At 37.1% G+C, this 13,115-nt stretch overlaps 1 protein-coding gene across 2 annotated transcripts in view; it reads left to right on the forward strand.

The window, feature by feature from the left end:
• The window catches only part of PUS10 (pseudouridine synthase 10), a 79,169-nt gene extending 71,818 nt beyond the window's left edge, over positions 1-7,351 (forward strand). For both annotated transcript variants that reach the window (XM_040453648.1, XM_040453647.1), the window contains exons 16-18: positions 459-601; positions 3,650-3,749; positions 5,838-7,351. In XM_040453648.1, coding sequence (XP_040309582.1) covers positions 459-601; positions 3,650-3,749; positions 5,838-5,876 — 282 coding nt within the window. In that variant the 3' untranslated portion in view covers positions 5,877-7,351. The remainder of the gene's footprint in view (positions 1-458; positions 602-3,649; positions 3,750-5,837) is intronic.
• Positions 7,352-13,115: the final 5,764 nt, after the last annotated feature.

Genomic DNA, 13,115 nt, shown 5'->3' on the forward strand with positions numbered 1-13,115 from the left:
TTTGAGAGACAGAGCACAAGTGCACACAAGCAGGGGAGGGGCAGAAAGAGAGAGAAAGAGAGAGAGAATTCTCAGCCAGCTCCGAGCTGTCAACACAGAGCCCAGCGTGGGTCTAGATCCCACCAACTGTGAGATCATGACCAAAAGCGGAAATCAAGAGTTGGAGGCTTAACTGACTGAACCACCCAGGTGCCCCATCCAAATCCTTTTTTAATGGCATACGGAGGCCCAGAAAATGAGTAACTATGGACTAGGTTATGAGAAGTTCCACAGAGCCTGAACCTTTGGAGGTACGATTTATTATAGTACCAGTATCTACCCTGACAGTGATAGATGGGGTCCACCAAAGAAGACCTCTGTGGTGAGCCATGGGTGACAAAGGAGACACTGAGACGGGCTTCCCCGGGTGCCCTGGGAGCAAAGCTGACTCCATGGTTGTGTAACATATCCTCCTCTAGGACTTAAAGATTGACCAGAAAACACCCCTCCGAGTCCTGCATCGGAGGCCCTTGGCTGTGAGAACTCGCATCATTCACTCCATGGAGACGCGCTATGTGGATGAACATCACTTCCACCTCTACCTGAAGACTCAAGCTGGCACGTATCCTTTCGCCTTTCGCCCAGCAGTAATCTAAGCAGAACCTTAGTGGAAGAGTTCACGCTGCCCCAGAAGATAGGTTCAACTTGATCTAGGAACAATTAGGGTAAGGATTAGGTTGGAGAAAAATTCTGTTTTGGGGGGTGTGTGTGTGGGGGGGGTCCCATTTAATTTGTATTTTTCAAAATGACTTTTTAAACCATGAGTCAGCAGCCAATAGAGTGTGAACCTTAAAATAGTCACAGTGTCTCACACAATGCCCACTGCATAGTAAGTACTCAGGAAACAGTTCTGATTGATTCATTTATTGATTTGTGTCTTCATAACATTTTGCAAGTCGCGTTTTCATAACGACATTTGGGTCCTTTCAGTATTTGCAGCATTTGCCCCAGATTATTAAACACTGATAGTAGATGGGAGTGGCCCTACTTTACATACTGATCTACACTTTATTTGCCCACTGGCCCAAAACAAGAGAACAGTCCACAAATGATCACTTCTTCATATTGGGCTCTGCCTTGTATGGTTTTGTATTAACCCTGAGCTGCTGGTTAAAATACATCTGGCAGTTGCCTTAGTCCTAGCTCTAGTTTACTTTTCAAAAGTGCTCCCAATATTTGTGTGTTTGTTTTTTGTTTTTATATTATTTAGTGATCCAATAGTATGAAGTGATAAAATACTTAACTAGAATAAAACTAATGATCTACTTATGGATCGAAGGCAAAAAAAAAAAAAAGTTATTTTAATCACCAACTAGCATTGTCACCATATTGCTGTAATTACTGTCTCTCTTTCCCCACCAACCTCCTCCCGCACCCTGCCCCTTGACATCCCAGAAGCAACCAGAATTTGCAAAGGTGAAATAGGTGTATGTTATTTACTCTTAAAATCTTTTCAACTTTTGGTTTAGATCAACGAGGGATTGATCTGTTGAGAAGACAGCAGGCAGACCTTTGTAATTCTGTTGTTTGGAGCACATTTGCCTACTGTAGATGGAATGTCAAAGAAATCACTTCTTTTTTGTTGTTGTTGTTCCCACTCTTTTTACCTAATTCCAGTTTAGGTGTAGTGTGCTCAGGTGAAATGCAGTGGTCTTTTGAAGAAACAAGTATCTTTTCAATCTTACTAAAACGTTTTTAGGACTAGCCATGTACCTGAATTTAAGGGATTAGCCAAGAAAGACTACTTGGTAAAGCTTTAGATACCATGTGGTTATACACAGAAGTATGTGGATTTTTCACATACATTGCTCAGTACACTGAACTAGTTCATTTGACTTATACCTCATCCTTCTGGATATGAATAAGAACATTCTGGCCCTTCCAGTTGGTTATTCTGGGGCTTTTTGGTCATGTCCCCTCATCATTGCTCCTCAGAAGTAGCATTCTCTAAAGAAAGTGAGAGAAAAAGAATTATAACTGTTATGTAATTATGCATTTAGTAAAGAAGGCAGTTACTAGATAATTATATGTCTTATCCTTGAGTCAAAACATTTGGTGAAAGTAGAGTGAATAAACTTTCAGAAAGTGAGGACATCATATCAGCATGTTAATGGTGGAAGTGTTTTATCATCTAAGAATAAACTTACTTTTCCTATTCAAATTATATCAAGTTTTTATACTAAGTGCTGGTTTATAGAACACAACATAACACTAAATGAGTTTTTACTGAATGCTAGCAAAATTATATCTTTCAGATAAATATTTTCACGCCTGTAGTAGAGTCCTGTGTAAGGAATATTAATATAATCTTAATAAGTAATTCTAGGATTAACCATTGACTTCAAAATTCGAAGACCTATGAGGGAAACACAAAATTGCCCCTTTAAAAGAAGAATTAACCTAATTCTCTTGTTAACCATGCAAGAGTTGCAAACAAGAACTTAGGTCCTTTGATAATCCTTCTGAAGGACCTTTCTCAAGACTAAATTAGTATTCTCATTGTCCCTCCCATCCTACTCCTATTGTGTCACTGGGTCACATTACCAGGAAAGCCATCATCGAGGTTACTCTGTGTGTGACCCTGTGGAAACTTATCATTTGGCAGATGCCAGCTGACATTATTGAAAAATGAGGCCAAAAAGATGACAAAATGGAATTTGTGGCAGAGAAAAAATAGCTAAGGTTTTGTTTTACTTAGTATTGAACTACAGTTAACTTTAAAAAATCCATATCCATGGGTCCCTGGGTGGTTCAGTCAGTTAAGCGTCCAACTCTTGATTTTGGCTCAGGTCATGATCTCACAGTTTGTGAGTTCAGGCCCCGCCTGGGGCTCGCATTGACAGCACAGAGCCTGCTTGGGATTCTCTCTCTCCTCTCTTTTTGTCACTTACCCTGCTCGTGTGCATGCGCATGCACACACACTCTCTCTCAAAATAAATAAATAAACTTAAAAAAAATGTACATCCAGGGTCGCCTGGCCCGCTCAATGAAGTGTGCGACTCTTGATCTTGGGTTTGTGGGTTCAAGCTCTACACTGAGTGTAGAGATTACTTGAAACAAACAAACAAACAAAACTAAAAAAAAAAAAAAAAAATTCCATAGCTAAACTTTGGCACTTGGAGGTAAACTGAAGAAAAAAAGAAAGTCATGACTTTTAGTGCTGAGTCCTGCTGTTGGCTTCCAGGCTGGTGGGAACCAGTTTGCCAGAGCTTCTTTTCTTCTTTTTTTTAATTTTTTTTTTTTTTTAACATTTATTTATTTTTGAGAGACAGAGACAGAGTGCGAGCAGGGGAGGGGCAGAGTGAGAGGGAGACACAGAATTGGAAGCAGGCTCCGGGCTCCAAGCTGTCAGCACATAGCCCGACATGGGACTCGAACCCACAAACTGTGGGATCATGATCTGAGCCGAAGCTGGACGCTCAACCGACTGAGCCACCCAGGTGCCCCCAGAGCTTATTTTCTAAGACACACATCACTGGTCACAGCTCGGAAATAACCTCACCCTTGTAACATTTCTGCTTTTGTCTGTCCTTTCCCTTTTACCTATCAAATCTCACCAAACAGTTGGTGCTGCATAGCTATCTCCATTGTTTCCTTAAACAAATCCCAGCTACATTAAAGAGTTTGTACATGGAGACTTTGGGAGAACCAAGCCAAACATTGGCTCTCTAATGAATATGACTGCAGACATTCTTGAGCTGGATGTTGAGGTAAACCATTTTATTGTGGAAATGCCTGTTTGTACATTGAATTCAACAAAGTTCTGCTTTTTTTGGGGGGGGTGGGCATTAAGCCAAACAGGTACCTATCTCCATTCACCATAATAGGTATTTGAAAATAGTCAAAATCTCACAGTAGCATTGTATTGCAGGGAGGGACTCTTTGGAATTTTTATCTTTTTAAAAAATACAAGGTCTCATTTGTGATTTTTGCAAATATATAGCTAATTTGCTAACCAAGTTGCTTTACATGTGGCATGAGATCTTAAACCCTTAAACGGAGTGAGGAAATGATGCTTAAGAGCCCTTCATATGTCCTTTGGACTCTAGAGAGTTAATGCCCATACCTGTTTTGTTTCAGGAGTTTCAGATTGCTCAGAAACATACATTCAGGACAGGGATAGAAAATGAGATGAGCCAACAACTATTTATAAAAGCAGTTCTGTAAGGGACCTCTATGATATGGTACAAATTTTCTGCTCTAAGTCTGAATTGAAACAAGGTTAAATTCTTAAGTATTTAGAAGAGTGGCATGAATAGGTCGTTCAGGAAATTCTCCGTAAGTATTTTTTCTCATTTGAGCATCAGTAGGTATTGAGTCACAAGTTGTGTCTCTGACAAATACCTGTTGAGGAAGGTGGTCCCTCTCCCAACCCACCCCCCAACAAAAACAATTTTAGGAGGCTAGCATTTTGCACCTGGGATTGATGTTATAAGAAGAAGTGGGTATAACTGCCTAGTATGAAAACATCTATGGTAATCACATGATCACTGGAGCATTAATACCTTACTGGCAGTTTTCTTCAGAGCTTTCAGATTAGATTTTATACAGCTCCTGCAGTATAGCCAGTGACAGCACCTTCAAGGTTGCAGGGAGCCTTCTCATGAGACTTATTTTGAGGAAGACAATCTTCTTTAGTTGAAGAAAATCTCAACTGCATTCATCTTCCTTGATTTCAGTTCTTAGAACAGTTTAGGAATATCAGAGTCACGGGCCAATGTTCCTCATCCCTGTTTGTCCATTGGAATCACCTAGGGAGCTTTTGAAACCTTTCCTGCTTTCAACACATACAAGATCATGGTCTGAAATGTTTAGTTTTCAGGCATGAGAGACAACCCATGAACTTATATATGGGTGTTAAGTACATGGCTGTGTTCTGAAACAGAACCAAAATATATTGGGATTTCTAAAAAATACACACACACATACACACACACCCAATTTTCCTGATTCTGGTAGTAACTTGTAGATTAATTTAAAAAAATCATGTCTAGTAAATCATACTGGGTTTTAAAATTTAAGTCTCAAAAACAAAACAAAACAAAACAAAACAAGACATGGGTACAGTGGATTTTTTTTAACTTTTCTCTCAAATTAGGCCCTCTAGGGTAGTTAAGACAAGGTGTAATTTCATACTTGTAAAGCCTAGGAAGTGATTGCTTATGTGGAGAAAAAATTGTCTGCTACTGTAATTTCACTATGACTTAAAGGTTTTGTTCTAGAAGAGCCAAACCAGGTGAGTAGAGATAGATAAATTTGATTTTTCAAGAAACAAAACTTCTGAAATGGTACTCAGTGATCATTTATTCTTTTCTAGTTCCAGGCGCTCTTTCATATTCATTTATTTTTCATTTGGTTGCTAGGTTACAAATAACACTATAAGTGTATAAACTGCTTGAGTATTTGTTAAATGCAAGATGGGAAAATGAAAATGATCTGAAGAGTAAAATTTGCTGAGAGTTCCGAGGGAAAGTTGGTCTTGCTCCCTGAGTTTGTTTGCTACTTTACCCATAAATAACATTTAGAAAATTTAGAGGTACTCTAGTCTCTTACTGTTCAAAGGTACAGTTAATAACTGGCTGATAATCAAATACTCTATGAATTCAGAAACAGACCTTGGGCCCAAGAATCTCAAGGCCTCATGTGGATTTTAGAGTGTTGAACTGTGGTATTTAATGACTGTTCTTCAAATGCAGTTTCTTCTGTTGTGTTATATTAACACTATTAAGTTTAGAAGCATTATCAGCAAATGCTTACTGGAACAGTAATGTTTTAATGTCTTGTTTTCTTCCTTCTAGTCTGTAGATGTTGACTGGCCCCCTGCTCTGAATGACTAGCTTTCAAACTTGGAAACACAGAGTAGGGTTTTCGTGGCACGATGTGGACATCCGTTCAGCATACACTGTATGATGGCTGTTTACTCACCATAACAGTGTCTTGGAAACCATTTGGATCATGTTGATCTATATATTTTAACATTTGTTGTAACATCTCAGGATCTATATATGTGTATATTTTGTGTTAAATGTTCTAAGGATATCTTGTGATTTTTCTTGTTCCCTCTCCAACCCCCACAAGCCAAACTATGAATAATGGAAACATTCTCTTAATTATTCCATTTAGAGAAGTACACAAACAGGATGCATTCTGATAATCTGAGAAGCTAGAATTTCTTTCAGCACAATTTCCCTGCACAAGACACACCACCTTCAAAATCATGTTCTAAATTTGTTAAATGATCTTGACAAAAGATCTAGATTGATACACAGGACAGTATCCTATAATATCCTAAGATATCAAATGTAAATCTGACATCATTAATATTTTTCCCGGTAAACTTCAAGCAAGCCGTTGTCAACAGAAGTACTCTTTGGTATAATCTGTCACAAATCTTAATGACTTCAAGTTACTATTTTGACAACCTAAAAAAATCAATACCTTTCCTGGGGAGGGAAAGTGAAACTTAGGAATTGAGGTGTACCCTGGTAAGAGACTTCCATAAATCTTTTAAATAAGGAGACACAAGTGCCTTCAGTAATTTCAAACCCAGGGATAAGATTTTGAAAAATTAAGATTGCTAAACAATCTGATATATTCCAGAGTGCTTCAATATATTATCCAATTTCACACATTTGCATCAAGTGGATAGGATTTCATCATTTCCATTTTATAAATATGAAAACCAAAGAATGAAAGTTAAATGATTTGTCTAAAATTGTTAGTTACTTCCTTAGGAGGGGCTAAAACTGAAGTGTCCTGGTCTTTAAGGTCCTTTCTTAATAAACCTTGTTATTGAGCACCCACTGTGTAAAGGAGGCACCTGAGAATGTCATTTAAATGCACTAACCATGAGAATTGACTTTTAGAATTCAGATGCCAAATCAAGGAGCTTACCAAAAAAATAGCCCAAGTATATTTCATATGATCTCATATGATGACCATTTGTTAGTAAGTTGGTACTATGAAGAGAGAACAGGAAATAAGCCAAACCTAAAGAAAATGGATGGGTCATTAAGAGGAATGTTTCAGCAATCTCATTAAAATTTGAGATTTAAGTATAATTTGTCACCCTGATTCAACTATCTGAGCTTATTTTAAAACACATGTGACTTGAATGGTATTGGATTATTGTTTTCCATCTCTTCATTAAACCTACTTCATAGATGCCAAGATGTATTATTCATTTTAGAAATCAGGAAAATTAATTGACATGAAGTTCCGTATGTGAATACTAGCAAAAACTTTTTTCACTATTTTCAATGCCAGAAAGTGAGAAAGGGATAATGGAAATAAACTTCTGATAAACAGGTAAGAAATTTTGTGTGTTTCTCCATTTCTGGGGAAGTTTTGCCACAAAAGATTTAAATAACTTGGGAGATAGTCTTTTGCATGTTTCTTGTGGCTCAGCCTTGAATTTAGTGGAATCTCCAAACTGGAAAAATTAAGAACTTCCTTAACAGATTTCTATTTCTTAAATTTCTATTCCTGACATGCAAAGTTTTAAGCAAAAACATTAGCTGTTTATACTTTATTTATTCCATATGTTCATATATTATGAGACACAGGTTGTTAAAAGTTAACGTTAGGTCTTTGTGTTATGCAGAGCTGGGAATATTAAGTAATGAGTGCTATAGTTTCACTTTTGCCCATATAAAATTATTTTTAGTTTTGTGATCTCCCCTCATAGTTTTGTTTAAATGAAGTCTTTAATAACACTTAAAGAAAGGGCCTATTGTACTTCTTAGTATTTCTTTGTTCCAAATACAGTCTGTGATTTAGTTGAGGAAAAACAACTCTGAATACCTGGAAAAGAAAAAAAGAAAAAAAAAATATCCCAAGTAAGGTAACTGGTGACATTAACAAGTTATATGAAATAAACTTGGAAGTTAAATTTCCATTTCCAAAGAGAAAAACATTTTACTTAGGCTGATCTTTTCTTTTGGATCTTTATCCTTGATTATTAAGCCCACATAAAGAGAATGAGCTTTGACACAAGCTTTTTGGATTTTCTGAAATGGTACCCCCCTCCTTTTTTTTTTTTTTTAAGTTTTTTTATTTTGAGAGAGAGAAAGTACAAACGGGAGGGACAGAGAGAGAGGGAGAGAGAGAGAGAATCCCAAGCAGGCTCTGAACTGTTAGCACAGAGCCTGACATGGGGCTCAAACTCACGAACTGTGAGATCATGACCTGAGCAGAAATCAGGAATCAAATGTTTAAGTGACTGAGCCCCCTAGGTGCTGCTTTTTTTATTATGGAGAAAAAAAAATACCGCTTTTATGATATTCATTTATTTTCATTTTGAAATAATTTCAAATTTACAGGAAAGTTGCAAGAAAAGTACAAAGAACCTTTTCCCCCTAAACCATTGAGCCAGTGATGCTTCATCACCCTGAATACTTTAGTGTGTAATTTCTACAAACAAGGACATTCTTCTTCGCCACAACAGAACCATCAACTCAGAAGTTCACATAGATATTACGACTGCGTAATCCACAGACCCCACTTAAGTCTCACCAGTTGTCCCAACGGTGACTTTCACGGGCAAGGGATCACACTTTGCATGTAACTGTTACGTTCCTTTAATCTCCACTAATCTGAAAAGTTTGTCTTTCCTTGACTTTCATTACTTTAATATTTTTGAAGATTTCAGGTCAGTTATTTTGTAGATTGCTCCTACATCTGGGTTTGCTTGATGTTTCCTTATTATTAGACTCAGGTTGTACCTTCCTCGCAAGAGTACCATAGGAGATATTACTTCTTGCATCTTATCAGGTATTCTACAATTTTGATTTGTGCAGTTGCTGACAACTGGATTTTAATCACTTAATGAAGGTAGTGTCTGCCAGGCTCCTCCACTTTTATAGTTACTCTTTTTTCCCTTTAATTAATGAGTATCTTATAAGGAGATCATCACACTTTCATCTATTAATTTTAGCATTTACTGAAGATTTGTCAAATACTGATTTTCTAATTCCACCGTTCCTTTTACATTTCTTGGTTACCATTCCACTGAAAGGTAGAAGTTTCCCTTCTTGTAGATTTGTGGCTTCCTGTTTTATTTGACAGGTTATAATTTGTTACTTACGAATGCAAATGCATACACGCACAAACACATTACTTTACACATATTGAAAATTGGGAGTTGTATACCAGTACTTCCAATTCCAACCTTATTCTAGTTTTCTCCCTTTTCATATTTGTAATACCTTTCTCTGACAGAAATCTGGCTCCCATTAGCCTTATTTATTTACTTGATAGATCAGTCCCCCTCCTAAATAACCAATCTCCTATTTCTTATTCCAGATCCCAGAAAGTCCCCTCTCTACCACCCTCAAATGTTCTCCTTCAGCTCCACCCAGCAGTCCCACACTGGGGCTCCACCCAGCAGTCCCACACTGGGGCACCACCTTTGCCTCCTGTGGCAAAGTACTTACCTGTACCTTGCTCAGAATAAGTGAATGACTTTTGTCCTGAATTATACAGGAAGGGAGAGAGGCAGGAAATAAGTCAGGAAGGCAGAAAATGAAAATCTTTTAAAAATGCATTTTAGTACTCTACAAAAATTATCATTTCACAGAACAGTTACATATGCAGGTATATTCAGATATAGCTTTCCATAAAAATGCCTAATGTTTCTAAGCAACCCAACTACCTTTCCCAAGGAGGATGCTATAAATAACAAAATCTCATCAATAGTTTAAGTCAAATGACAACACAATAAAATTTTAAGTCTTTGAGTTTTTTCCATTTATTACCATGAAAAAAAAATCACTGTATACAAAGATATTACAAAGGTAATAAAATATTCTGTACAACAAAAAGCATCTTGACATTTTACAAATGATTACATCTTGATGTGACATTTAACATAAATAATTGAATACCCGAGAACTTAACAAAAACCACTTTTTACAGTGCCTTCAAATTTCTTAGAGCCCCTAAGAAGGGTAATTCACTAGTTAACACCATTTTTAAGTACATTCTTTTAAAGTCATTTTATTATTTTTTGAGAAAGCAAAAGAGAGCACAAGCAGGGGAGGGGCAGAGGGAAAGAGAATCTTAGGTAGGCTCCATGCTCAACATGGAGCTTGACGTGGGGCTCGATCCCATGGTGCTGGGATCATTTCCAGAACCAAAATCAAGAGTCAGATGCTCAACCTACTGAGCCACCCAGGTGCCCCTTTAATGCAGTCTTTTAAAACATAAAACATATAAAGGGTTCATCTAGACATGGTACTTCCCAATGAAGTCTCCTGAGACTAAATTCCGTAAGTAGATCCCCAAATACTCCCATCTTCTCTATTACTACATTTTATGAAAAGCTACACTGTTTTGATTATGTAATAAGAAAAACAGCCACGATGTTTACTTTTATCAAAAACACATTTTATTTACTCTGCTGATATCCCTGAAAACTCGATTTACTGAAGCACCATTATTTACTAATTATTATTACTGTTCACACATAACTATTTAAGGAAAAATTTTTAATTCTTTCAATTCTTTAAAATTTTAAGATTCTTTAAATTTTTGAAAGTCCAATCGTAAACTGAAGTGGAAATGAGTGGTAAGTGACAAATGATAAATTCTACCCCCTCTAAATAATTACTAGCAGGTGGTATTTTTTCCTAAAGCTATAGACATTTCGAAATGAAACATATTTAGAAAATCTTTAGGAGAAATGAATGTTTAAAATTTTTATCTGTGTTTTATTTATTAGTGACAGTAGTGGGGACATAAAGGTTTTTTCTTAACCTATACTTTTGTATCATGAAAAAAATTACAATTACTTTTGAAATTCAATCTTATCCAATGATTTTAAGTCTGTGCTTTAAATTCTGCTAAGATGTATTAGTTAAAATAGCAATTTGACTAAATCTTAGACAAAGGCATAAGATCAGACACAGACCATATATTTCGCTCTCATTAGCTGCCCACTCCTGGGCTTATGTTAAATAGCATGAAATTTTTTATTCTGTGTGCTACGAAAAGCATCCTAATTTTGCCCTTTTCATACTCAACCCCTGGGGGGGCGGGGTGGAAACGATCAGAAATCTTTCAGTGGCAACTTCGTTAGCTATGATGAGGCTCCCTTGTAGGAAGATAGTGCTACAACTCCCAACTCATAATCAACTTTGGCAAATAAATTAAGGATCCTAGAATTTCAGAACTGGAAATGATCTTAGGTTTGCTATATAATAGAATATAGTAGAAAATGGTTCCGTTAAAAGTAAGGCCAAATGAACAGCCTCCAGATCTGGGCACAACAGATGGTCACTCTAAAGAGAAACCCATCGCAGGGTTCCTGCTAAGGAATCTACTCCATAGTTCTCACTCTGCCATATATTAGACAGAAGGAATGTCTGGATTTAGAGATTATTCAGGGCCACAGGATACACATAGATGTTGGTTTATTAATATTTCATTAGCACTACTTAGTTTCTTGTGCATTATTTTATTTAATACAACACATCTTGTGAGGTAGGTAAAGAAGGTATTATCTGCATTTTATATCTGAAGAGAGGCCCACAGAAGGCATGATTTGTTAAATATTGCATAACCTGTAAGTTGCAGAGCTGAAAATTCACACCTAGATGTTCCGACAAAAAAAGTCCCTACTCTTTGCATTTTCCCAAGCTATTTAACATCACGTGGCAATTTCTTTAATCCCCTATTATATAACAAGTTATTGGGCACTACCGGGCAGCCTAGATCACCAATTCCAAGTCTCTCTTAACATGGACAAATTTTTTTCTGAAACATTAGGTTTAAAACTGACAACCCAGCTTTTAGAGAAACCCAGTTACCAATTTAAAAGGCCATTATAATAGTAGGTTCTGATGACAGAAATAAGAATAGTGGTTTTGAGATATAGGTACATTGGAAAGGGCATGGAGGAAACTTCTGGGATACTGGAAATGATTGTTTACATATGTAAAAATTCATCAAGCTGTACACTTAAAACTAGTCCACTTTCTGTACTTTGCAGAGTATTTTACCTCTTAAAAGAAAAAGACTGACATCTGTGAGAGCAGGAGATTTATCTCCATCACCTGTTTCATTTCTAGCACCTAACACTGTGCTTTGCACATTAGACATAAAAAAATGTGCTCTGTGAGGGAAAAAAGGGGCGCCTGGGTGGCTCAGTCGGTTAAGCATCTGACTCCTGATTTTGCCTCAGGTCACGATCTCATGGTTCATGAGTTTGAGCGCAGAGCCTGCTTGGGATTCTGTCTCCCTCTCTCCCTGCCCCCCCCCCAAATAAATAAATAAACTTTAAAAAATGTGCCATGTGATTTATTACATTAATACTGGAGTGTCTGTGCAAGGGTACGGTGTTGAAGAAATGCGTAGAAGATTAAAACTGCCACATACAGCAGAGAAAAGGAGCAAGGTCAGAGATGTGAAGCAATCCTAATAACTATTAAAGTTTCTACCTAATACAGTTGACAGTATAGGAAGCAGACAGTAAAGTATTTCACAAGCTGGGTAATCTTGGCATCACTGCTTTTCCTACCAGCTTAAGTAACCTTTCCCCTTAAAAATCATATCCTTGTCCACATTTTATAATCCTGTCAGTTTTATCCTTCCCTCTTTAATGAATAGCTACCATTTATTCAACACCAACGATGCCACGGATGGTGCCAAGTGAGAGTCCAAAAGCCAAATGAGACAAACCTTTAAGGACTGTACTTGACTGAGAGGATCTTGGTGACAGGCGCATGCACCGAGCTGTGTCTCAACTGGGGGAGGACTCAGCTTCACGGAGGAGAAGCCCAGTCTTAAAGGATATGTGTTGTTTAGTTTCTGGAGAGGAAGTTTATTAGTGTAAATGCCTTTCCAAATTCCAAAATCTCAATTCGGAAATTCACTCTATGATAGAAATCTAGACCAACTGACATAATGAACAGGCTTTAGGCTCCAATGGAAAGATCAGGCCTGTCTAAAAAAGGTTATCATTGCAAATTTTTATTTTATTTTAAATGAGCAAAGCCATGTCACTCACTTGTCTTCTAATGAGGATGAATATTTGCATGGTAAAATAAACACTGATGATTTAATGTACCCAGTATAAG

The sequence above is a fragment of the Herpailurus yagouaroundi genome, unplaced genomic scaffold, assembly GCF_014898765.1.
Source record: "Herpailurus yagouaroundi ecotype Mexico unplaced genomic scaffold, PumYag 210, whole genome shotgun sequence".
Lineage (NCBI taxonomy): Eukaryota > Metazoa > Chordata > Mammalia > Carnivora > Felidae > Herpailurus > Herpailurus yagouaroundi.